A 24,815-nucleotide genomic window follows, 5' to 3' on the forward strand; every position below is an offset into this window, starting at 1 on the left:
AGCAGGTACATTTCCTTCACAGATGTTAAGGGACCCGGGCGGGGTGGGGGTGGGTTGGGCTGGGGGTTGGGAAGATGGGTCTGGTGGGCGTGGGGTAAAGGAATATGGGACAAGGGCCTGGCCTCTGCTCCCAGGTGCGCTGAGCAAACACACGTGTCCATTTCCCCCACTGCCCGATGGGATGATGGCAACAGGGCTGTTTGAAGGCTTGGAGGAAACCAGGCAGGGGAAGGGGCCCTGACCTACAGCAGCATTTTTCAGACTGTGACCAACATCACCCAGAGAGCTTGTTAGAAATGCCTATTCCTGGCCCTTACCCGAAAAATCAGCGTGTTTTAACAAACCCCCACAGGATTCGGATGCACAGGGAGACAGAAGACCACGGGGTTTCCGATTTGGCTCAGGCCCCAGGGAATCTGTGCCCCCTCCTCCCTGCATCTGCCACCACCCAGCTTCAGGGCCTGAAGGCTCTTATACTCTACAAGCCTAGGGCCCAGACACTCTTTAGTATTAGGCATTTCTCCAGCTAGTCCTTGTCGAGCCACAGCTGGTAATAAACACAAACCCAGGCACATCCTCAGGACTCTGCCCAGAGGTCCATCCGTGGTGGAGCTTTCCTGACTCCCCCAGACCATCTCTGGTCCCCCACACCCACCCCTCCCTCCACCACTTCCCACACTGTATAGTTATCATCTCTCTATGTTTCTGTGTCTCTCACACATCAGGAAATCCCTGAGGGTTTGCCCCAGTGCCTGCCATGGGCCTTGGCCCAAAGTGCCCTCAACAAATATTGGGTGAATGAATGAAGGGGCTAAGTGGGAGGCTGCAGAAGATTCCATGCCTCTGCGAGTCCTCAGGCCACTGCCTAAGACCCCCTATTCCTTGAGCCCTGGACCCCTACCCGAGTGCATCGTGCAGGTGGGGCTGCTAATAACATATAGGACACCCAGATAAATATGAATTCCAGATAATGAATCATTTTTTAGCATAAGTATGTCCCAGGAATTGTGGGGTAGGTCCCAGGAATTCGTTTGCCAAATCTGGCAGCTCTGTCTCTAGGGAACAAGGGTGAGTGAGAAGCAGTCATCCCCACAGCCAAAAACCAACAGTGCTCCCTGCAGAGCTAAGGGGAAGTCACATCATGGGGACAGCAGGCAAAGGCTCTTGCTGTAAGGGGAGTGGGAATGGGTTTGGAGGAGTCAGAGGAGGGGCTATTCCACCAAGAAAGACCAGGGAGGGCTTCCTGCCACATGCTGTGCAGCCCTAGGTATAACAAAGTGGTTGATTCATGGGTGATTGAATCAAACTGAAGCCTGAGACAGAATGTTCTCAGAGGTCCCCTTGTTTATAAAGGGAGTTGAAACCCTCCCTTCTCCTGGCATGAGTTGAGGGACATGTGGGCTCTGCAGGGACAGCTCTACACTCAGGAATGTGCTTGGGGACCTGGTGCTGGTGTCCCAGCTGCAGAGGTGGGCAGGTCCAGACCACGTGGGTGCTGCTGGACCAGAGGATGGAAGGGAGGCCTAGGGTTGGAGGTGGGGACTTCAAACAGAAGAGTGCCCTGAACAGCCTGTATCCCTAAAGATGTTCTGGGGACCTTGCAGAAAACAGACTCGGAAGGAGCAGGCAGGGAGGAGTGCAGACAACCCAGTGGTCACTGACACAGGGACCAGGAGCTTGGACCAGAGTGTGGGCACCAGAGATGGGGAATAAGAAGTGGTTTCCAGGGATGTGGAAGAGGGAGATCTTGCCCCTTACTAAAGGGGAGGCTGGAGGAGGGAGGATGACTCCAGGTTCCTGGCTGAGCTGGGACGATAGAGGCACTGTTCACTGAGATGGGGAGCAGAGAACAGTGGGGTGGGGGTTATTTAGGGCATAGTCAGTGGGATAGATCACCAAAGAGAGAAGCCAAGGAGGAGCTATGTCAAAATTCTGGTTACCAGAAATCTCTGAAACATGGAGAGAGCTACAGCACCCCAGGTAAGAGGCAGGAGGTGATCGATGTGACAGGAGACCACCTGCGAAGGAGAGTGGAGAGTCCTGTGATATAGGAGAGGGTCTCAGGCCAGACCAGGCTGCCAAGGGGGTACAGGAGGAAGTGGAGTGCGTGCGAGGGCTTCTGGTCAACAGTACCCACATTAACCAAGAGTCCTGCAGCCTGCAGGTGACTTCATGCTCCAGGATCCCTAAAATCAGAAACTATTACTGTTCTTGTGTTACTGAACCAAACTTGGGTCTGCTCGCCCATGGGCAATGAAACCAGTCTGACACCAGGGTGTGGTAAAGGAAAGTGCAGCGTTTATTGCAGGGTGTCAAGCAAGGAGTACAGGCAGCTAGTGCTCAAAAGACTAGAAACTCCCTGATGGCTTTCAGGGAAATGTTTTTAAAGACAAGGTGAGGGGAGGGGGTTGTGGGGTACATGATCAGCTCATGGACATTCTTCTGATTGCTTGGTGGTGAGGTAATTTGGAGTCAACACCATCAACCTTCTGGTTCAACTGGTCTGGGGTCTATGTGCTAGTGGGCAGCTTCCACCTGCTGGGGTTTCAGTATCTGCAAAATAACTCAAAGGATATGGCTCAGAATATTATCTGTAGCCCTTGAGGAGGAACTAAAGATCCTTGATTTTGTTTAATGGCTAAACTATGATTATTTTGTCTTGCTTGACTGTTTTCCTTTGCTTCACACTGGTCAGTATGGCCATCGTCAAAAAATCTACAAACAATAAATGCTGGAGAGGGTTTGGAGAAAAGGGAAACCTCATCACTGTTGGTGGGAATGTAAATTGGTACAGCCACTATGAAGAACAGTATGGAGTTTCCTTAAAAAACTAAAAATAGAGCTACTACGTGATCCAGCAATCCCACTCCTGGGCATATATCTGAAGAAAGCCATAATTCAAAAAGATACATGCACCCCAATGTTCACTGCAGCACTATTTACAATAGCCAAGACATGGAAGCAACCTAAATGTCCATCAACAGAGGAATGGATAAAGATGTGGTATATATATACAATGGAATATTACTCAGCCATAAAAAGATGAAATAATGCCATTTACAGCAACATGGATGGACCTAGAGATTGTCATAGTGAATGAAGTAAGTCAGACAGAGAAAAACAAACATCATATATGATATTGCTTATATGTGGAATCTTAAAAAAGGGGTACAAATGAACTGATCTACAAAACAGAAATAGAATTACAGATGTAGAAAACAAACTTATGGTTACCAGGGGGTAATGGGGGGAGGGATAAACTGGGAGGTTGGGATTGATATATACACACGACTATATATAAAATATATAACTAATAAGGATCTACTGTATAGCACAGGGAACTCTACTCAGTACTCTGTAATGGCCTATGTGGGAAAAGAATCTAAAAAAGAGTAGACATATGTATACGTTTAACTGATTCTCTTTGCTGTACACCTGAAACTAATGCAACGTTGTAAATCAACTATACTCCAATAAAAATTTTTTAAAAAGCTAGTTTAAGTTTGTTAGTTTAATTAATATGGTTGCATCTTTAGAGTTATCAACATTAAGTCTAATACTTTTAGTGAACCCAATTTTAATATAAAATTGGTTAGCAAGAAATATAACTTGGTGTGATAAAATTTTCATAAGTAAATTAAATGTAAATGGGATGAGAGTTTTTAGGTGAACTCTAAGAATAATTGTGTTTTTTGGTATAACTACTTTAAAATAGTTTCACCAAATCTTTTGATAACTTGAAAAAAACTTGTTTTGTTTCAGAAACTATGTAAAATTCTTGGAAGAGTAATACATCCTGGTATAATGTTATCAGTCATAAATCTAGTTACTTTCTTCAAATGTTGTGTCACAGAAATACCAAATTTTCTTGTCAGTTTCATTATAACAAACTCTCAGATCTTAAATATTGGGTATTTATAAGTCTGTTTTCATTTACAGAGAGTTATTGTTTACACTGCTTCTTTTACAAATATGTTTCACCTTCAGAGAGATTCATAGGAAGGACTCTGGAGTACAATTTTCTGATAAACTTTCAGATCATATCACTGAACTGGATAAGAATTTACAGAACTCGAATGGAGAAACTGATGGTTTCATAAAACTGGGAAAAAAGTTCAAAATCAAGAATTAAATTCATGGGAATGAGTGAACTGATGAAGATGATAATAATTTGTATGACTTTTTGGTTTAAATATTCCTTATTTTTTAATGTTTCATTCTGCCAGATTTAAGGAACCCTCTTCTCTCAAGACATCTATGACTTGCAGCATTTTGATATTGTATAGCTTTGTAAACAAAGATGAAACATTTATCTTTTTCTCCCCATCTGAACTCTCCAGGACTCAGAAACTCTTAATGACTATTCTTATTTTCATGGCAATTTAGCCATTTACATAAATTCAAAATAATCTGCTCTCTTTAGAACAGGACACAATTGGAAAAACATTGATTTATTACCAAGGCTTTGTTTGGAATGTCATATTTAAGAGTATGCATAAATTCAGATATTACCATCCAGCTTTAAGGAACTAAGATTGACTTTATGTAGCCAAAAATCCCCTTGGAAAAACAGTCTGGTACTTTGTTTACAGGGTTCCCAGCTGTCTAATCAGGTGAGTAAGGAAGGTCACTTCCTGGCAATTGCAGGAAGCTCAAGATATTTTGGGGAACTCAAGAAGGGAGGGATTCACCTAAATCTATAGGTATTGCAGGCAAAGTCTGATTGCAAGTACATGACTTGGCTTTACTGGGCTTGAGAGGCCTTTAAAGGTTCATTCTGAGATTCCTAATGAAAAGTTCCAGGAAAGCAGATTTAAAAGAGCTTGTGTGATCAGTTGCTATTTTTGTTACACTTAGATAAATAAACAGGACAAGTTTATTGATACCAGACTTATGTTAACAAAAAATTAATCTTAACTTGGCAATATTTGGTAGAATGAGGGTGATTTTAGAGAGAAAAATTATGTTTCAGTAATGTACCTTTGTGGATAATAGATTCTGGTGCTATTGACTGTCTTTGATGTTTTGGTATTTACCTGTAAACTGAACTAGATCCTGAATTCTTCTAGTTTCCTCCAATATCTGGCTCTGACTCTCCAAAGTACTGTTAACAGTTTTTCCTCTAATCTTTTGGACTTGGAATCATTGAGAAATAAAACTGCCCTTTTTCTGAAGCCAGGTAAGCTAAAATTGTACAACTTGATATAAACCTCAGGGAAATCACCATAATAGCACATGTATAGACAATCTTTGTGCCTGTTGCTGTATAAGTCACTCAGAAAGATTACCTAAACACACGATGCCATCATCAGAGACATTTTAAACTGCAAAAAGAGACTTAAACCTTGACATCTAGAAATCTTTTTCAGCTGGCTCCCCTCTGGACTTGGTGCCTTATTTTAATCAAGATTGCAACTAGTCTTGCTAATCATTTTTCTAATTTGTTCTCTGTTGGTTTTAAACTTCTTATGTTTTATATCTCCCATTGTTGTACTATGACAGCCTCCAAGGGAGTAATGATAGCTTGACATCTGGAGGTGATTGATTACTCCCATAAGATTCCTCCTAATGAAGATCCACGAATTTCTCCTATATTGAGTGCTGCCTAAGACTTACTTCCTAGATGGCTCCTTATTGCTCAAATGTGGCCATAAGCTCTCTAAAAGCATATCTCCTGCACAACCACCTCTTTTCCTCCTCCATGGGACATGATTCTCTGGGAATAAGTCTTCCCAGCACCAAAGAAGTCCATGCCGATGCCAAGTAAACAAATGGTTGATCACCAGTGCTTTCCCCAAAAAGATCTCGAACATAAGGGGGAAATGTGAACGGAAAGTCAAGAATTAAGAATTGTGGCTTATGCACATCTCTGCTCAAATGGGTTCTGAACTTTGACCAATTATTTTCTTAATATCAACATCCAGAACATCTGCCCAGTCTTCAGACTCAAGATACATATCAGACCCTTACCGTAAAGTAATTTGTGACTACCTATCTACTTATTGGAACCTTACCCTTAAAAAATCATGACAACCTATCTCTTAAGGACAATTATTTCCTTTCTTGTGTCAAAGTCAATCATAATTCTTGCCAGATAACATTAACAGCCTCGTGGGTTTTGTCTTTATAAGCCCCTGACTCTTTCTCTTCCTTGGAACACTCTTTCAGTTTTACCTGAATTGGTATCTTCCAAACTGCAATTCCTAAGACTCTAAAAATACTGGTCTTGTTGCAGGCTTCTGTGTCTTCACAGTCAGCACATTCTGCTCCACTTCACCTGCTTAAGCTATATGGCTGTGCCCCATCAGCCTGTAAGGTGTACATGGATACTTGCGGAGATTATCAGGAGACGGATTCCGTATTAGTAGGTCTGGAGTAAGTCCCAAGAGTTTGCCTTTCTACAAGCTCTCTGCTGTTGGTCTGCAGACCACATTTTGAATATAGCAGGGGTGTCAAAGCTCTATTCCTATGGGCAGGGGTATCTCTTAAGACACCCGTATGCCATTCATTTCTCTTTTTTTTTCCCCTTTTGTGTGGTTCAGAAATATTGCCAGGGTCCCCTGGACTCAGAGGAGGGAATATTCAAAAAAGATTGCTGACTCAGGAGGCAAATATCCTTCAGTGATCCTGTAGCCTCAGTGGCCTGTACAGAGATGACCTGGAGGGGACCACTTCAAACATCCTCAGAGTTACTTGGAAAAAGTAGAAAAATCTTCTGCCTTCACATCGACTGGAGGTTCAGACTAAGTCATTTCAGTTTTAAGGAAAATGAAGGCTCTCCTGGGGCCAGAGAATTTGGGAAAACACTCAGGGAAAGTCTTGGGACATTGTTAGCAGTGATGCCTAATGTTCATTCTCATTTTCTCTCCCCTCCCAATTTTTAGCTAGGACATGGCACCCAATGTAGAATATTGACTGCACTGAGCAGCTTCCTTTGCAACTAGGTGTGACCATATGACCAAACTCTGGCTGGTGGAACAGAAGTGGAAATAACATAGACAACATTTAGAACATTCCATTCAAAGAAAAGGGTGTGCTTTTACCTTCCCCTCTTGCCCTTAACTGGAAGGTGGACACAGCAACGACCCATCTGGGACATGGCAAATAAACATGAGGAATGGCAAAGCGACAAGACAGAAGGAGCCTGAGTCCTGACAAAGTGGGACCAGACCACCATGTCAACCCACTGCCTGCATCTGGACCTACATGAGATGGAAATAAACTGCAGTCTTGTTTCAGCCACTATTTTTTTTGGATACTGTGTAGCTTAAAAATATGTAACTATTCTGGAACTATTTGGTGTTTGAAAGGACATAAATTGTCATTTCAGGAAGGATGGGACCAAAATCTTCTTAGTCACATCAATGCTTTACAGTCAACAAATATTTACTAAGTAGTAAAAGAGGGAAGCGCTGTACAACCCTCCAACCAAATCCTGTCCTACTAGAGCTTACATTTAGTATTATTACACTTAATATTTATAGACACCTCGGTCAGGGAAATTTTGTATCTGCATTTCAGAGGCAAGGAGATTAATGTTGATGGATTTACGGTGAATTGTTTGAGGTCACACCTGGTGAGTAGTACTTTCTTGATTCAGGTATTCAGGCTAAAGCCATACCCTCACCACTAAGCCAGTGGTTTCCAAACTATGCTTGGTGGAAGCCCCAGGGGTCACAGAGGTCTGTCAAGGGTTGTCATGGAGGGAGGGCTGTGACTAAGAGGGGTAAAAGGGAAGGATTTTCCCTTGAGCTCTAGAAAGGCCTGGGATTAGCTCAAAGAGAAATCTAAGGAGACCTCCAGGCCAGGAATGAAGGTCAACCAGCTCTTAGGGTGAACCAATAGTGAAGGGGTAAGGACAAAGGCCCAGACACAGCAGGCCTCCAAAGACAGATGGCGCCAGAGACCAGAGAACCCTGACACTTGCGCTCTCAGCCCTCAGCACTGAGGCCTTCGGGCCCACGCTCCCTCTCTGGGAATGTAAATCGATCTGTAGACAAAGTGCATTACCTATGAAAAACATATCTGAGTTTGTGTTTGGACATTCCTATCACATCCAGACAGGTGCACAGACATACACAAATCAAAGAAAAGTGACTTATAAAAGAAACACAACATAAGGTTTGGTAGGGCTGTCCCAGAGTGACACAATTCTAGGGACTATTTCCCAATGTCCTTCTCTGTATTCTCTGGGGTTTTATGTGGTCTTCAGTGAAGTTATCATAAACATGGGGAAAACTAACAAGACCAATATATTTTTTTAAAGATCAATAATCAGGGATATTTTTCAATGTCCCTTATTTTTATAGTCTGAGCTTTCACACATACTTAAATGAGTTTTCTTAACAGGAGAAAACACTCTCAAGGGAAATTTTTTTTATTTGTTTATTTTCAGTTTTCTTTCAAGAGACAAAAAGTTAGCGATTTCTGTAACAAGGTTGTTCAAATAGATGTAATAAATCCTGTTACCAGGAATGGTCATCTGCCCATTTCCAGTCTGAGGACAGAACACGGTGTTGTCCCTGCAGACATTTGCCAAGCAGGGGAGGAGATCTTTGCGGGATAAATAGACAGCAGCACCCATGAAAATCCAGCATCCCAGGCAGGTGGCGGCTCTGGATCCACTCCCCACATCCCGCTCTCCCGGCAGTTAATCCATGATGCTCCCACACTGAGAGCAAAGGGACCCCCTTTCCAGGGTGGTTCTAGGACCCTGTACGGGGCCTGTGGAACGTGAGGCAGGTGGGAGGTGGGGGGACTTCTGTCCGATGCTGGGAGCGTTCTGCCCCCTCGGAAGACCCGTCCTCTCTCTGGGTCTCAGTTTTCATCCTGCAAAGGGAGGGACATGCTACCAGGGCTTCTGGGGACATTTCGGCCTTTGACTCTGTGGGATTCTGATTCGAGCCAGCTGTGCAGCCCACACAGCTGTGCATCCACCTTCAGGGTCAGAACTTCCCTGAGGGCCGTGCAGTGCGTCTCCTTGCCTGGCACAGGTGATGCTCTCAGAGAGACGGGTGGATGGAATTAGTGCACAGTGTCCCTCTGGGCAGAGGCTGTGGGGTCTCTAGGGGAGTTCCCTGGGCTCCACTGTCCCTATAGGGCCCCCGGTCAAGCAGACAGGAGGGTGCGTCTGTCCAGCAACTGAAAAGACAGACTGCTCAAAAACAGAGCCAGCTCTCCAATCCAGCCAAATAATAAAAGCACTATTTCTCCAGGAATAATTTTGGAGGAAAACGTTTAACTCTTTTTGAGAGAAACGACTGCATTGGCCCTGAGTAAACTAAAAGTTGGGGCAATTGATTGCCTCTGTCCCCAGGCTTGTCCTAAGGCCTTTCCACTGGCCTCAGCTCGGCTCCCTCCCCTTCACCCCCTCCTCCTCTCCTCTCCCCTCTCCTCCCCCTCCTCTGCCTCTTTTCTCTCTCTCTTCCTGTCTCCTCCCCTCCCCCCCAGCAGCCCTTTCTCCTCTGAACTCTGAGATGAGGGGCCAGAGGCTGCAGGTAAACAGTCCTGTTTGCTGAGGTCTCCAGCTTTGAACTCAGCCTCTCTCGGACTTTCATGCAGTAGCTCTGTCCTCTGTTCCCTGTCTTCAGGGATCACAGCTCTGGCTTGTAGGGTCCTGGAGAGGGTGGCATGTGGAGGAGGTGACACCTCTGGAACTCCTCTTATGAGCCCAGCACCTTCATACTTTATGTCACCTGAGCCATTCAACATGGACAGAGATGGGAACTGAGGCTCAGAGAGGCTCAGGCACTTGTTTGTCACCACACCGCACTCACAAGGGGTCAAAATGGAATCCTTGTCCAGAGCCTGGCACTCTGAGACCACACTGCTTCTGCCCACTAGGCGGCCTTTACAGGTTTATGGTGGAATCAACCACCATGTGTCCACCTGCCAGGGGCTGAAAAGAACACTCTACCCTCCTTTGATCTTTACACCAACACTTATCAGGACCACGTAGGCTCCAGCGCTGTCCCCACTGCTTGTGGTGGCCTCTCTCACTGAACCCTCACTGCGACCCGGCACCACGATGTGAGTGCCTCCCTAAGGTCACACGCTTGTCATCAAGAGGCCGGGAGAGGTGCTGTGCCCTCTGACTCAGTCCAGGGCTCCGTCCTGGGGGGACAGAGAAAGAACATAGTGGAAACGGAGTCCCTGCTTCCTGGTCCCCTCTGACGGTGGCTGCTCCGCCAGCAGGAGGGGGATGGGTTCTCACTGGACAGCACCTCACACCCAGCACCAGCTTCTCCCTCGGAGCCAGGCACCCCAGGCTTCTTACCCTTGCTCCTCCACTCGCTTGCTAGGTGACCTTGGAAAAGCCCCTCTCCCTCTCTGGGCCCAGTTTCTCCATTGGGGAAATTCGTAACAATTACAAGACTTGCTTCAAGTCTTGTAAGGCCTTCTCCACCGACCTCCGGGATTCCGACACTGCCAAGAAGCTCATCAATGACTATGTGAGGAATCAAACGCAGGGGAAAATTGTGGAGTTGTTCAAAAATGTTTCCCAGAGCACAGTGATGGTCCTGGTGAATTACATCTACTTTAAAGGTGGGTACCCTGTTTAATTCAAAAGGAAACACACTTTTGGTTTTGTGTCTTCAGGGCTATTTCTGTCCAGCGTCTGCCAACTGTGTCATTCGGTAAAACATTATAGAGCAGGCTGCTCCCGGCTGAGGGGGCCTTGGGCTCCAAGGCTCTGCCCCGATCATAGGCTTTGTCTATTTCGGGGTTTTCTCAATCACAGCTGACTATGCGGGACATAAGTGCAGGGGAACCACTAACCCTTTGTCTGAGCCAGAGGGAGACTTTTTATTCTGACTTGAACTTGCCTGGCTGCCAGAAGGAAGGCGTTTTCCTCTCAGCTCTCTCCGGGGTGGCTGGGAACTCCACGTTCCTCCCTGTTGAGATGCTTTCGGACACGCTCAGGAAGGCCTCAGCTGTGTACACTGTGGGCTGTGTCTGACGGGCTCTGTCTAAGGGGACTTAGTCTCTGGTGGTTGAGGTGAGGCTGGTGGCCCTCTTCACAGTGTGACAGCCTCTGAGCAGCCTGGCCAACACGAGGAACTTCAGTTGTGCTCGTTTATGACTAGGAGGGTGGAATTGGCAAGGCCATCATCTGAGGGAAGACTCAGAGGACAGCATCCAGGAAAGACTCTTTTCCAGATTCCAGCTGGCCCAGTGCCCAGTCCCATTGATAGAAACTCAAGATTGCAAACCTCAGCCTGAAAACTCATAAGGATCAGCGTGAAGGCAGAAGGATTTCACACACAGAGCCAGCAGTGCAAATAGGGACAGAACACAGGTAAAGACAGAAGGAATGACCATTGAGTCGGGGGTGGTCATGTGCCTAGGAGACACTAACTCTGGGGAGACAAGGTAGCCCTGCGCTGGCCGCTCCTGGATGCAGCCATGGCCAGCCCTCCTGGGTCTGTGTTTTCCTCTGTAAAGGAAGGCATAGAATCCCATTTCTCTGGAAAACTAATCCAGGCCTGTCCTGCTATGTTTGTTCTTTCAAGCTCCTGTACTTTCCTCTCGTACAACACTGCCCTGGTCTAGGACTTTCTCCTCCCAGATCTCCCCGCCAGGGGCGCCCCAGCCAGCCCGGCGTTCCCTCTGCTCCTGACTCTAACTCTGGGGACACAGGCAGGGGTGGAAACAAAGCAGGAAGCAGGGGTGGATACACACTCCATGAAGCCCCAGGGCCCTAATCTCCCCAAGAAGCCCCCATCACTGAATGCTCCATCCTCCTGCGGGGAGACCCCAGCCCTCTCCTCTACTGACCCCGCCCTGCCCTCCTGGTCCCCATGTGGCTCCTGCTTCAGCCTGGCTCACAAGGCTGCGGGGACATGTGCCCTCCCTGCAAAGCCAGCGACTAACCACTGGTCACTAACACTGCTCCCTTTAAGGACCAGGAGCCCCCATTTCTCCGCAGGCCCAGCCTCATCCCATCTCTCCCTTGCCCTGTCCCGTTCCTGTTGGTTTCTCACGTAGCACAATTAACCAGGTTTGTTTCATGTCCCCAATTCGCAATCCAGACCTGTGGGCTCACCCCCGTCCCCAAGGGCCTACCCACCTGCCCAGGTATATGTGCAAACCTAGCAGGGCCATCCCTAGAGGTACGTGGGGGGCTGCTGGTGTGGGGAGGGTCTTCCCCGCTCAGGGACCAGGGCAGAGGAGGGAGTGGCCAGTGGCTCTTGCACCACCGACCCCTCACCTGTCCCTCCACCTCTAGCCCAGTGGAAGAAGCCCTTTGATCCCAGCCGTACTTATAAGTCAGAGTTCCACGTGAGCGAGGACAGGACAGTGGAGGTGCCTGTGATGACCACGGGGGGCCTGGAAGCGCCTTACTTCCGGGACGCGGAGCTGCCCGCACCGTGGCGGAGCTCAAGTTCACCAGCGACGACCGCGCGCCCTTCATTCTCCCTGACGAGGGCAAAATGCAGGACGTGGAGGCCAAGCTGCTCCCAGAGACGCTGAGGAGGTGGAGAGACTCCCTGCAGCCCAGGTGACTGTCCCCAGGACCCGGAGCTGTGGGCCCACCTGCGTTCTCAGCCGTTCCCCCTCTTCCTGGACTCCGGACCCCCAGTCCCCGGGCCTCAGTAATGTCCAGGGGCGGGGGCAGAGGTGGGAGGGCCCGTCCAGGGGTGACCTTGCCCTTGGCTGCCTGCGTGGCTCTGGGCCTGAACTGTTCCTTCTCTAAGATGATGACATCAGAGGGGGCGGGGCTCAGGGTTCCTCTGACACTAACATGCGCTGAGTCATGGGGATCCTCACACAACCCCCGACACTCATGCTGTTCTCTCCGTGGCTCCACCTCTTGCAGGTGGAGGGGGGCAGATGGGACTGGGATCAGTGAGGGGCTCAAGTGAGACAGACGCTGAGCAACAGCTTTGCACTGACTAAACATTAATTCACTCATTTATTCATTCAACCGTTCAGCACTGATTGAATGAATTAATTAAGATCAAGCTATGTCTCAGGGACTAATTTAGACTCTGAGGGTAGGTCAACGAATAAAACAGTAAATTCCCTGCCCTAATGGCACTTACTTTGTAGTTGGAGGAGACAGACAGGAAATAAATATAATAAATTATTTGGTACTTTGAGAGGGGAGAAATGGGGAGGTGGGGATAGTAAAGCACAGTAAAATCATGAGAAAAATGGGATCCGCAAGTAGTTTAAGCAGGGAGGCCCTTAGGTGATGTTTGAGGTGAGGGATTGAGCCATGTGAATATGGTGGGGAAAAGCATTCCTGGCTGAGGGAACAGCCCGTGCAAAACCTGTAAGACCGGAGGGAGCCTGGTGTGGGTGAGGGTTGGTGAGGCCAGAGCAGCAGGGCAGAGGGAGTGAGAGGGAAAGCTGGGAGAGGTCAGGACCCCAGGGTGGGGTCAGGTCACTTGGAGCCTTGCAGACCCCTCGACTCGCCCCCCTCTAAGGGAAATAGAGACTCATCACAAGGTTTTGGGGCCAAAGAGTGAACGATCTGAGTCATGTTTTAAACGGATCTCCCAGGTTGCCGAATGGAGAACAGACAGCTGAGGACCAGCATGGAGGCAGGGAGACCAGCCGGGAGCCCAGTGCACTCACCCAGGGGAACCACTGGGGGTGGACCAGGAGGAACCGGGAAGGGCGGGAAGGGGTCGGGTTCTGGATAAACTGAGGGCAGACACACAGGCCAGGACATGGAATTCAGGAGACCAATAACAAGGGGGACAGCAGAGGGAGAGGCACTTCTGGGCGCACTGTCTGCAGGGGGCCTAGGGGAGGGTGTGTGGGCTGCTGCACAGGGGCGGGGGAGCCCCAGACCCAGGGTCCCACTCACCGGCTCACACTCCCCTGGCCACTCCCTGTGCTTCTCTGGGGCTCAGCTCCCTACTGAGAGGGGAGGGGCATCCTTGACCCACTGTCCTGAGTGGGAGGTCCTGCAGATCCACGGGGGAATGGGTGTGGAGGGCACTTTACAAGCCGCAAGGGGCGAGAGACCTGCCTAGAAGTGACATTGAGGCTGCAATCCCTTCCCCAACCCCTGTCCAGGGGACCGGACGCCTTGGGGCTGCCTGACTCTCAGCCCCTCCTCACTGCAGATCCCAGGAGACCCCAGGACATGGGGACCCACCCTGTCCCTGCACGTACTCCCTTCCCAACCCTTTCCTTCCTCCAGTACCAAGAGCTACCGCAGTGCAGGGGCTCAGTGAAGAGTTGTAAATGGATAGAATATTCATGGGACCTCTTTGATTTACAAGCACTGGGGGAACAAGCATCTACACATCCCTGGCCCATGGAGGGCGCTCACTAAGGATCTGTTGAATGAATGGATAAAGGGGAGGGAGGGAGGGAGGGAGGAAAGATGGCCCATGAGGAGGAATAGGTACCTCCCTGCTCCCAAGGGACTCAACATTTAATGGGAGCCACGGCCTCCTCGTATTTGGCATCTGTAAGAGCTGACACGTGACAAGAGTCTTAAGGGAAATAGAGACAAAGAGAGAGGAGGCATCTGTTGCTCCAAGAACCTGCTGCCACATCTGCTCAGAAGCAGATGCATCCCTGCCCTCAAGAAGCTGACTGGGAACACAAGATAGAGATGTTGGATTGGTTGATTCAGGTCCCCAAGGCCCTTGAATGCAGCCCCCAGCCCTCCACGTCCCCCCCAAGCCCCTTCCCGGCCCCTCCCCTCCCCACTGCCCACACTCAGGCTGCCTCTGTGCTGTGGGGCAGCCCTTCTTTCTTCCCTCTTTCCGGCACGTGCATCCTCCTGCCGCCTGGACTCCTCTTCACCCAGTCAGCTCCTTCCCCTCCTCCGGGGCTCAGGGTCCATGCCACCTCCTGCAGGAAGCCCTCCTGGTGCCCATGGAGCAGCCGCCCCAGCACAGTCTCCCAGCTGCTGGAGTTACGGTGTTTCCTGCACCCTACAGGCTTGCAGGGGAGAAGCAGGGCCAGGTGTGGTGCTGTGCACTGCCTGGCATGTTAGACTCCTGCAGATGGGAATGCGTAATTAACAGATTAAGGAGAGTAAGCCGGAGGGGTGAGGAAAATGTGGAAAAGAGTCCTTATTTCCAGCAAGTAGCGGGTGGTTGGAGCGGAAACCAAGGAAGAGGCTCTGCCGGGCTTTCAGATCTGGGGCAAGTTACCTAATTTTTGTGTCTCAGTTTTCTTATCTCTTAATGGACACAACAGTCTACCTTGTTGGGGTGTGAAGATAATTCAGTAAAAATTAATAATGTCCCATGCCTGGCATGATAATAAAGCTTTCATCCTTAGATTGTGCGTGCGTGTGTATGTGTAAACACTTACATATAACACACGACAGGTGTTCATAGATGTGTATATAAGTAATGCCTTACTGGCTCAGGAGATAACTTTTCTTCCTTAAAAAATAATCTGTCTGTTCATCTGTATAGTAGGACCATTAATTTTAGGCTTATCAGCTTCAAACGGGTGAGAAGGTCAAAAGAGACTGTGGCCATCAAAAACACTTGAGACCCACAGAGCACTGTACAAATAAAAGGAGAATGAATTCAATGCTGAATTAAGAGCGTGGTTAAGGAGGGAAGCATACAATCTTCTTGGCTCTTTTGGAGGAAATCAAAGACCTTGAGGCTTTGGGATTCTTCCTGTTCTAACCCGTGCCTCCTGGGACCTGCCAGAGGAAGGGGACTCATGCCCCTTAATTTAGTGCTTGCTTCCAGGGTTACTTCAAGTGGAGATCACAGCCCTCCTGCAGAAGAATCACCAGAGAGGGGAAGGAAGGAGAGCTTACATGCAGTGTCCCTGACTTCCCCCTGCCCTAAACCAGAATCTCCTGGGGTAAGTGCAGGATTTTAAACAATCTCCCCAGGCAGTTGTCATGCACACTGAAGGTGCAAAATACTTCTTGGAAAGAAACTCAACAGGTAGCAATAAAATGGGACAGATGATGAGTTCCCCATCACTGGAGGTGTGCAAGCAGATACATCAAGGATTCAGTGGGCAGACAATTATTGATTGCCTCCTATGTCTAAGTCAGCAAGGGAGGCTTCTCAGATGCTGTGGAAGGTAGGGTTGCGGTGTATTGCAGCCCTGATTCCGAGATGACGTTTCCACATTGGATATATGTTCTCTCACCTCTGAGGAGCACGTGATTCTCCAGGACTGCTGTGGTGTCATCCCGAGCTCTTCCACGCAGGCCTCGAACTTCCCCTGGATCTGCTTCTGCATGCTTGTGAATGCTTTTCTGGGCCTCCACCTGTTACTGCGTGGCCTCTAGGGGCCCGGGCCGTTAAATATGCACTGGCCCACGGTCAGGGTATCTGAGCAGCAGATCCTGGAAGCAATCTTGGATCTGGGCCTCGGACCCCACGGTGAGGTTGAACCAGGCCCTCCAAGAGGTGGGTCCTGCTGGGGGTTGGGGCCCCAAGGAAGAACATGTCCAAGGCCAAAGAGATGGTTACTGGGGAGGAGGGAATGTTCTATCCAGAGGCACCCAAAGCCAAATGCCTACAGAGGCTGAAGGCAAAGCCTATGTTGCTCTCGGAGATTTTGGGGCCATCCAAGGCTGTCCTGGGGGCTGGGGTCAGTGAGATGAGGATCTTCTTGGTTAACCAGGGCCAGACAGTGAGCCACAGCCATGAGCACGGTGATCAGCGGCCACTACCGAGGGATCTCCATCCTCGGGGCTCCTTGGTCTGGAAACAGGGGCAGGAAAGGACAACAACAATGACAAAAGTAATAGTAACGAGTGATATTACTAATTCTCGGTGTGCCTGCTCTGTGCCAGGCACTGTGCAAATGCTTCAGGGTCATGACCTCTTTTTTAAATTAATTAATTAATCAATTATTTTAACTTTTAATTTTATATTGGAGTACAATTGATTAACAATGTTTTAGTTTCAGGTGTACAGTAAAGTGAGCAGTTATACACATACATGTATCTATTCTTTTTCAAATTCTCCCAATTTACAGAATATTTTTTTCATCCTCACCACAGCCCAGTGAGGAAGGAAGGCACTGTTTTCACAGCCCCATTTGACAGAGAAGAAAACAGAGGCTTGGGAAGGTGAGGGAGCTGCCCAAGGTCAAGCAGCTGGTAGGTGGTGGAGTCAGGACTGAACCCAGAGCCTGGTGGGGGGCGGAGTCACAACCAGATGAGAGGATCATCTAGCAGACAGCCTGTCTGAACAGAAGCGCCGGTACCTTGTGCACCTGCTGCGAGCGCCTGACCCAAGCCAAGGACTGCTGGCAGCCAGCAGGATCTGTAAGAGGCGCAGAGTGGAATCCGCCCTACAGAATGTGTTTTAAATCACCCAGTTTGTGGTAAATTTGTTACAGCAGCCATAGGGAACAAACGCACTAGATGTTTTTAGGTAGAATTGTGAAGGACAAGTGGCCTCTTTCCCTACACTGGCTGTATTAAGCCTCTAGGAGGTTCCTGGGACAGACCTTAATTCTCTGGTTTTCCTGCTCTAGCTCAACCCCAGGGCTGAGCCCCAGGCAGACTCAGCCTGGCTAGTCAGAGAGTCTAAGTCAGCCCTCCCTCCAGGGGCCCCTGTGGACCAAGATCTTCCCAAGATCCTCTACGTCCCAGCATCTCCCAGGACCCTTGGACTCTGGTCTCCAGGTGCTTGTCCACCCATGAGACAGGAAACCTCACACTGCTTGTCCCTGCAGGTCCCCTGCAGCTCAAGGCCCCATCAATGTGCAATACAACTTGATTACTAGCTATTGATTAATATCTTCCTTCCATTACTTGTCAACCATTTTTTTTTCTCTAGGCTTCTTATCAGCAACATTTATACATGCTCACTTTTCACTCAACTTTCAGTTTTAAAAAATATATGTCTTCCTTTCTTTTCCCCTCCAGCTCCCCTTTGTTTCTCTGTCTTTGATGACAAACTGCTAGAAAGAAATGTCTCCCCTTGCTGTACCCCTGTGCACCACGGATTCTCTTCGAAACTCTACAGTCTGCTTCCTCCCCCCATGTCTCAACTGCCATTGATCCTGTGAGCCGCCAAAGACCCCACTTGGTAGGTCCAGCCTATCCTGAGGGCACTGTCCTTTTCCTCTCTCCCCATGTGTCCCTGTGACCCCTTTTCCTAGTCCTTCTCTGTCCTCTCTTCCTTTTCCTTGTCCCCTAAGTGTGGTCATTCCTGATGAGGGGGTCCCAGGCTCCCCTCTCTACACACTCTCACCAGGAGGGAGTCCTCACCAGGAAGTCTCGTCTCTCCTATGCATTAGCAGATTTCCAGGCCCTGCTCAGATTTCCTTGCTGAATGCCAGATCTGTAGAAGCAAATGCTTCCTGTTCTTTTCGTTGCGGATGCCGGCCAGGCATCTCAGGTCTATACGGGAGCTCATCCTCTTGCTCACAAATCATCATCCTCTCCCTACGTTACCCATCTCTCTAAATGGCTCCCTCCAGTTTCTTTAGCTCCCAAGCTGGCAACCTGAGTGTCACCTTTACTACAGACTGTCCTTATTTCTTCATGAATAATTGATTACTCAGTCCAATCCATGGTACCTCCTAACTGTGTCTCAAAATGTCCCTTTTTCTCTACCTTCACATCTATATCCCCTGATCGGTCTACTACCCTCTTCTCCTTAATTCCTACGATTATCTCCTGACTATGTTCCGTTCCATTTAGGCAGAGTAGTGTTGAATCGTGCAAAGAAAGCACTGGGTCCAAGGAAGGGGGTGGATTGCAGCCAAGAGGACTCAACGTTAACCATTTTACTGGCTGCCATGTTTTTACAGAGCTTCACACACAGATGACGGAGGTTCAGGGAGCACAAAGCAGCTCCCAGGATCACTTAGCATTCCAGAACTCAGCTGGGCTTAGAGCCCTGATGTCCTGGCTCTCCTGTTCTCCTCACCTTAGCTGGGCAACTCCCTCCTCTGCAGGGAATTCTAGACTTTCTTAATGTTGCAGTACCTCACGTAGACCACCAAGGCACCCCATGTATCACACAGATCTGGGATTAATTAAACTTGCTGAGTGGTAGGGACTATCACTTTGACAGCATCTCAGTAATGTTTCAAATGGGGAAGTCGGGAGAAATATAAGGTTTCATTGGCTGGAGTTAGTTCACAGTGGCTTTAGGGTGATAGTTAGAAAGTGTGGTCAGATTTTATAAACTAGATGAGAAGTCAAGGCTCTTATCTTTATAGCCCATGAGTCTGTGCAGCGTTACTCTTAAACCAGCTTGCTGTGGGCTTACCTTGGGACACATGGGTCTGAACAAGCTGCTGTTAATGAATTCTGGACTTAGAGAGTACCTGTTGGGTATGGCATATCTGTTTTGCGAGTCCTGGTACAGTTTTCTTTGCAAATTGTGATTTTACTTTCATTGCTTATTAGGATTGACAACTTTGCCCAGAAAGAGGATGCTCTGGGCGTCTGGGCAGTTGATGACCATCAGGAAGGGACTGTTGAAATGCACAAGGGTCGATTAAGTCCTCCTTGCAGAGAAGTGAATCTTGATTCCCATGGTAGCTGCTTCCGTGTGCTTCCTCAGCCATCTCAACCCCAGCCCTCATGCAGCACCGTGGGGCCAGTAGAACTTCATACACTTAGATATCAGAGCAGGTGTCTGGTGTGGCCCAGAGAGTGGGCAGTGCGGTGGGGCAGTGGAACCCAGCCTTTGACGTATGGTAATAGTAATATTATAGTAGTTGTAACTAATGGTCTTTTAGAGAAGATGCTCTCTGGTCCTTTAAGTGTCAAGGTAGTTAACAATGTCAGGTAATTTGGCCAAGGCTATGTTACCATTAAGTGTCAAACCAAGCCTGCCGAAGCCTGCTAACTCCAAAGTCACCATGGATAACTGCATGGCAGGAGAAAATACAGCAATATACAAATCACCCTGTGTGTTCAAACTCAAGGTACGCTCGCCTATTCAAACTCGAGGTACCATCTTGTTTCCAGATACCTCTATCTTTCCCCATCAGCCTCTCCTGTCACCACTCCCGATTTCCCCAGCCTGAAACATAAAAATCCCATCATTTGAATGACTCTCTGGTCATTATTTTCAATAGAATCACTTTTCCTTTGTGCTGGCAACTCATGATTCCTCCATCCCTCTACCTAGGGGGGAACTTTGACTACCATATCATCCAGCTTTCTGCCCTCTTTTTGTCTATGTCTGGACTGTGGAGATACCTGGAAACCACACCCCTACACAGGTCAGCGACCTGTCCTCCAGTCCCCTAGGGACCCCACTCATGCCTGCTTCTTGTCTCCCCTGTCCTAGACTTCTGATCCTTTTGCTTCCCCAAGATGGATTCAGTAGATAACATCTCTCTGCAGCACAGGGAAAATAGGAGTCATTTGAGACAAGCTCCCTCACCTTTTGAGCACATGCTTAGAGCCACGCTCTCAACCTTTTGTCCGCTCTCTAGGGTGGAATATGTGCCACGCTTCTGGTCAAAGGGCTCCCCGTCTTGTGCTCAGCATTCCTCCCATCCCCATCTCACCACCTCTGATTAATTTCTTCTATCTGCTATCTTCAACTTCTTTTTCTTTGTGACTTTTATTATTTGAACATGCTCAAGTCTCTCATTTTTTAAAAACTGGAATGCAAATCCTCACTTTGTCCTAAATGATTCTCAAGGTCTCCTTTCTCCAATTTCCTGCCTCTGATGCCAAATTGCTATGGAGCAAGGCTGACATGGTGGACTCCCCTCATTGACCCTTCATCTGCCCACCCCTACCACCAGTTCCTGCTTTCACACTCCACTGATTGTTCTTGCCAAGGTCACCAATGGATCACTGGTGGACCATCCCCAAGGGACACTCTTCCTCCTTCTCCTCCTTGCCTGCCTAGCCTTGTCCCATGCTGTGACCACATCTTCCTTTGGCCGTCAAGAGACCACACCTTTCCTCTTCCTACTCCTTTGCTGTCTCTTCGGAGGGCTTCTTGTGGTCCTCTAATTCCCTTACATGTTGGCTTTTGGCTAAGTTTGGCTCCAGGCTCTCAGCACCATCCATGACGTCTAAGATACCTGTCTCACCTCATGGTCTCACTCAACCACTGATGCACAATGAAATCCACCTCTCCAGCTCAAATTTTCCTACTAAGCGGGGGACCTTCAAGATGGTGGAGGAGTAAGACGTGGAGATCACCTTCCTCTCCACAAATACATCAAAAATACATCCACATGTGGAACAACTCCTACAGAACACCTACTGAATGCTGGCAGAATACCTCAGACTTCCCAAAAGGCAAGAAACTCCCCACGTACCTGGGTAGGGCAAAAGAAAAAAGGAAAAACAGAGACAAAAGAATAGGGACGGGACCTGCACCAGTGGGAGGGAGCTGTGAAGAAGGAAAGGTTTCCACACACTAGAAGCCCCTTCACGGGCGGAGACTACGGGTGGCGGAGGGGGAAGCTTCGGAGCCGCGGAGGAGAGAGCAGCGACAGGGGTGCGGAGGGCAAAGCGGAGAGATTCCCACACAGAGGATCGGTGCCGACCTGCACTCACCAGCCCGAGAGGCTTGTCTGCTCCCCCGCCGCGGGGAGCTGAGGCTCGGGCTTCGGAGGTCAGATCCCAGGTAGAGGACTGGGGTTGGCGGCGTGAACACAGCCTGAAGGGGCTAGTGGTCCACGGCTAGCCGGGAGGGAGTCTGGGAAAAGTCTGGAGCTGCCGAAGAGGCAAGGGTCCATTGTGCCGGGGTGCGCGAGGAGAGGGGATTCAGAGCACCGCCTAAACGAGCTCCAGAGACTGGCACGAGCCACGGCTATCAGCGCAGACCCCAGAGACGGGCCTGAGACGCTAAGGCTGCTGCTGCCGCCACCAAGAAACCTGTGTGCGAACACAGGTCACTCTCCACACCTACCCTCCCAGGAGCCTGTGCAGCCCTCCACTGCCAGGGTCCCGTGATCCAGGGACAGCTTCCCCGGGAGAACGCACGGCGCACCTCAGGCTGGTGCAACATCACGCCAGCCTCTGATGCCGCAGGCTCGCCCTGCATCGTACCCCTCCCTCCCCCCGTCCTGGGTGAGCCAGAGCCCCCGAATCAGCGGCTCCTTTAACCCCGTCCTGTCTGAGCGGGAACAGACGCCCTCAGGCGACCTACACGCAGAGGCGGGGCCACATCCAAAGCTGAACCCCAGGAGCTGTGCGAAAAAAGAAGAGAAAGGGAAATCTCTCCCAGCAGCCTCAGGAGCAGCGGATTAAATCTCCACAATCAACCTGATGTACCCTGCATCTGTGGAATACCTGAATAGACAACAAATCATCCCAAAATTGAGGAGGTGGACTTTGAGAGCAGCTGTAGACTTGGGGTTTGCTTTCTGCATCTAATCTGTTTCTGGTTTTATGTTTAGCCTAGTTTAGTATTGAGAGCTTATTATAATTGGTAGATTTGTTTATTGATTTGGTTGCTCTCTTCCCTTTTTTCTTTTTTTCAATATATTTATATTTTTTATCCTTTTTCTCTTTTTGTGAGTGTGTATGTGTATGCTTCTTTGTGTGATTCTCTCTGTATAGCTTTGCTTTTACCATCTGTCCTAGGGATTTGTCTGTCCTTATTATTATTATTATTTTTGTATAGTTTTTAGCACTTGTTATCATTAGTGGATTTCTTTTGGTTGCTCTCTTCTTTCTTTCTATTTAAAATGTTTTTATTACATTTTTATTTTTTTAATTTATAATAATAATTTTTATTTTTTATTTTAATAACTTTATTTTATTTTATTTTATTTTATTTATTTTTTTTGGTCTCGCTTTTCTTCTGAGCCATGTGGCTGATGGGGTCTTGGAGCTCCGGCTGGGTGTCAGGCCTGAGCCTCTGAAGTGGGAGACCTGAGTTCAGGACATTGGTCCACCAGAGACCTCCCTGCACCATGAAATACCAAAATGCGAAAGCTCTCCCAGAGATCTCCATCTCAATGTAAGATCCAGCTCTACTCAACGACCACCAAGCTACAGTGCTGGACACCCTACGCCAAACAACTAACAAGACGGCAACACAACACCACCCATTAGCAGAGACGCTGCCTAAAATCATAATAAGGTCACAGACAATTCAAAACACACCAACGGATGAAGTCCTGCCCACCAGAAAAGCAAGATCCAGCCTCATCCACCAGAACACAGGCACCAGTCCCCTCCACCAGGAGGCCTACACAACCCACTGAACTGCCTTACCCACTGGGGGCAGACACCAAAAACAACGGGAACTATGAAAAGGAGACTCCAAACACAGTAAGATAAGCAAAATGAGAAGACAGAGAAATACACAGCAGGTGAAGGAGCAAGGTAAAAACCCACCGGAACAAACAAATGAAGAGGAAATAAGCAGTCTACCTGAAAGAGAATTAAGAACAATGGTAGTAAATATGATCCAAACTCTGAGAAATAGAATGGAGAAAATACAAGAAAGGTTTAACAAGGACCCAGAAGAACGAAACAGCAAACAAACAATGATGACAACACAATAAATGAAATTAAAAATTCTCTAGAAGGAATCAATAGCAGAATAACTGAGGCAGAAGAACGGATAAGTGACCAGGAAGATAAAATAGTGAAAATAACTACCGCAGGGCAGAATAAAGAAAAAAGAATGAAAAGAATTGAGGACAGTCTCAGAGACCTCTAGGACAACCTTAAACAGACCAATATTTGAATTATAGGAGTCACAGAAGAAGAAGAGAAAAAAAAAAGGGACTGAGAAAATATTTGAAGTGATTATAGTTGAAAACTTCCCTAATATGGGAAAGGAAATAGTCAATCAAGTCCAGGAAGCACAGAGAGTCCCATACAGGATAAATCCAAGGGGAAACATGCCAAGACATATATTAATCAAACTATCAAAAATTAAATTCAAAGAAAAAATATTAAAAGCAGCAAGGGAAAAACAAAAAATAATATACAAGGGAATCCCCATAAGGTTAACATCTGATCTTTCAGCAGAAACTCTGCAAGCCACAAGGGAATGACAGGAAATATTTAAAGTGATGGAAGGGAAAAACCTACAACCAAGTTTAGTCTGCCCAGCAAGATCTCATTCAGATTTGACAGAGAAATTGAAACCTTTACAGACAAGCAAAAGCTGAGAGAGTTCAGCACCACCAAACCATCTTTACAACAAATGCTAAAGGAACTTCTCTAGGCAGGAAACACAAGAGAAGGAAAAGACCTACAATAACAAACCCAAAACAATTAAGAAAATGGGAATAGGAACATACATATCGATAACTACCTTAAGTGTAAATGGATTAAATGCTCCAACCAAAAGACATAGACTGGCCAAATGGATACAAAAACAAGAGCCATATATATGCTGTCTACAAGAGACCCACTTCAGACCAAGGGACACATACAGACTGAAAGTGAGGGGATGGTAAAAGATATTCCATGCAAAAGGAAATCAAAAGAAAGCTGGAGTAGCAATTCTCATGTCTGACAAAATAGACTTAAAATAAAGACTATTACAAGAGGCAAAGACGGGCACTACATAATGATCAAGGGATCAATCCAAGAAGATATAACAATTGTAAATATTTATGAAACCAACATAGGAGCACATCAATACATAAAGCAACTGCTAACAGCCATAAAAGGGGAAATCAACAGTAACACAAACATAATATGGGACTTTAACACCCCACTTTCACCAATGGACAGATCATCAAAAATGAAAATAAATAAGGAAACACAGCTTTAAATGATACATTAAGCAAGATGGACTTAATTGATATTTCTAGGACATTACATCCAAAAATGACAGAATACACTTTGTTCTCAAGTGCTCATGGAATATTCTCCAGGATAGATGATATCTTGGGTCACAAATCAAGCCTTGGTAAATTTAAGAAAATTGAAATCATATCAAGTAACTTTT

At 47.8% G+C, this 24,815-nt stretch overlaps 1 protein-coding gene across 1 annotated transcript; it reads left to right on the top strand.

Moving 5' to 3' along the window:
- Positions 1 to 798: 798 nt before the first annotated feature.
- Positions 799 to 12,506, top strand: LOC309802955 (serpin A3-8-like; the record flags this gene model as incomplete). The annotated part of the gene is given in 5 exon segments (XM_082618802.1): positions 799 to 918; positions 8,651 to 8,733; positions 10,340 to 10,545; positions 12,230 to 12,364; positions 12,367 to 12,506. Coding segments are annotated over 5 exon segments (684 nt in total).
- Positions 12,507 to 24,815: the final 12,309 nt, after the last annotated feature.

The sequence above is a fragment of the Mesoplodon mirus genome (genome assembly GCF_964341445.2).
Source record: "Mesoplodon mirus genome assembly, chromosome: 4".
In the NCBI taxonomy this organism is placed as follows: Eukaryota; Metazoa; Chordata; class Mammalia; order Artiodactyla; family Ziphiidae; genus Mesoplodon; species Mesoplodon mirus.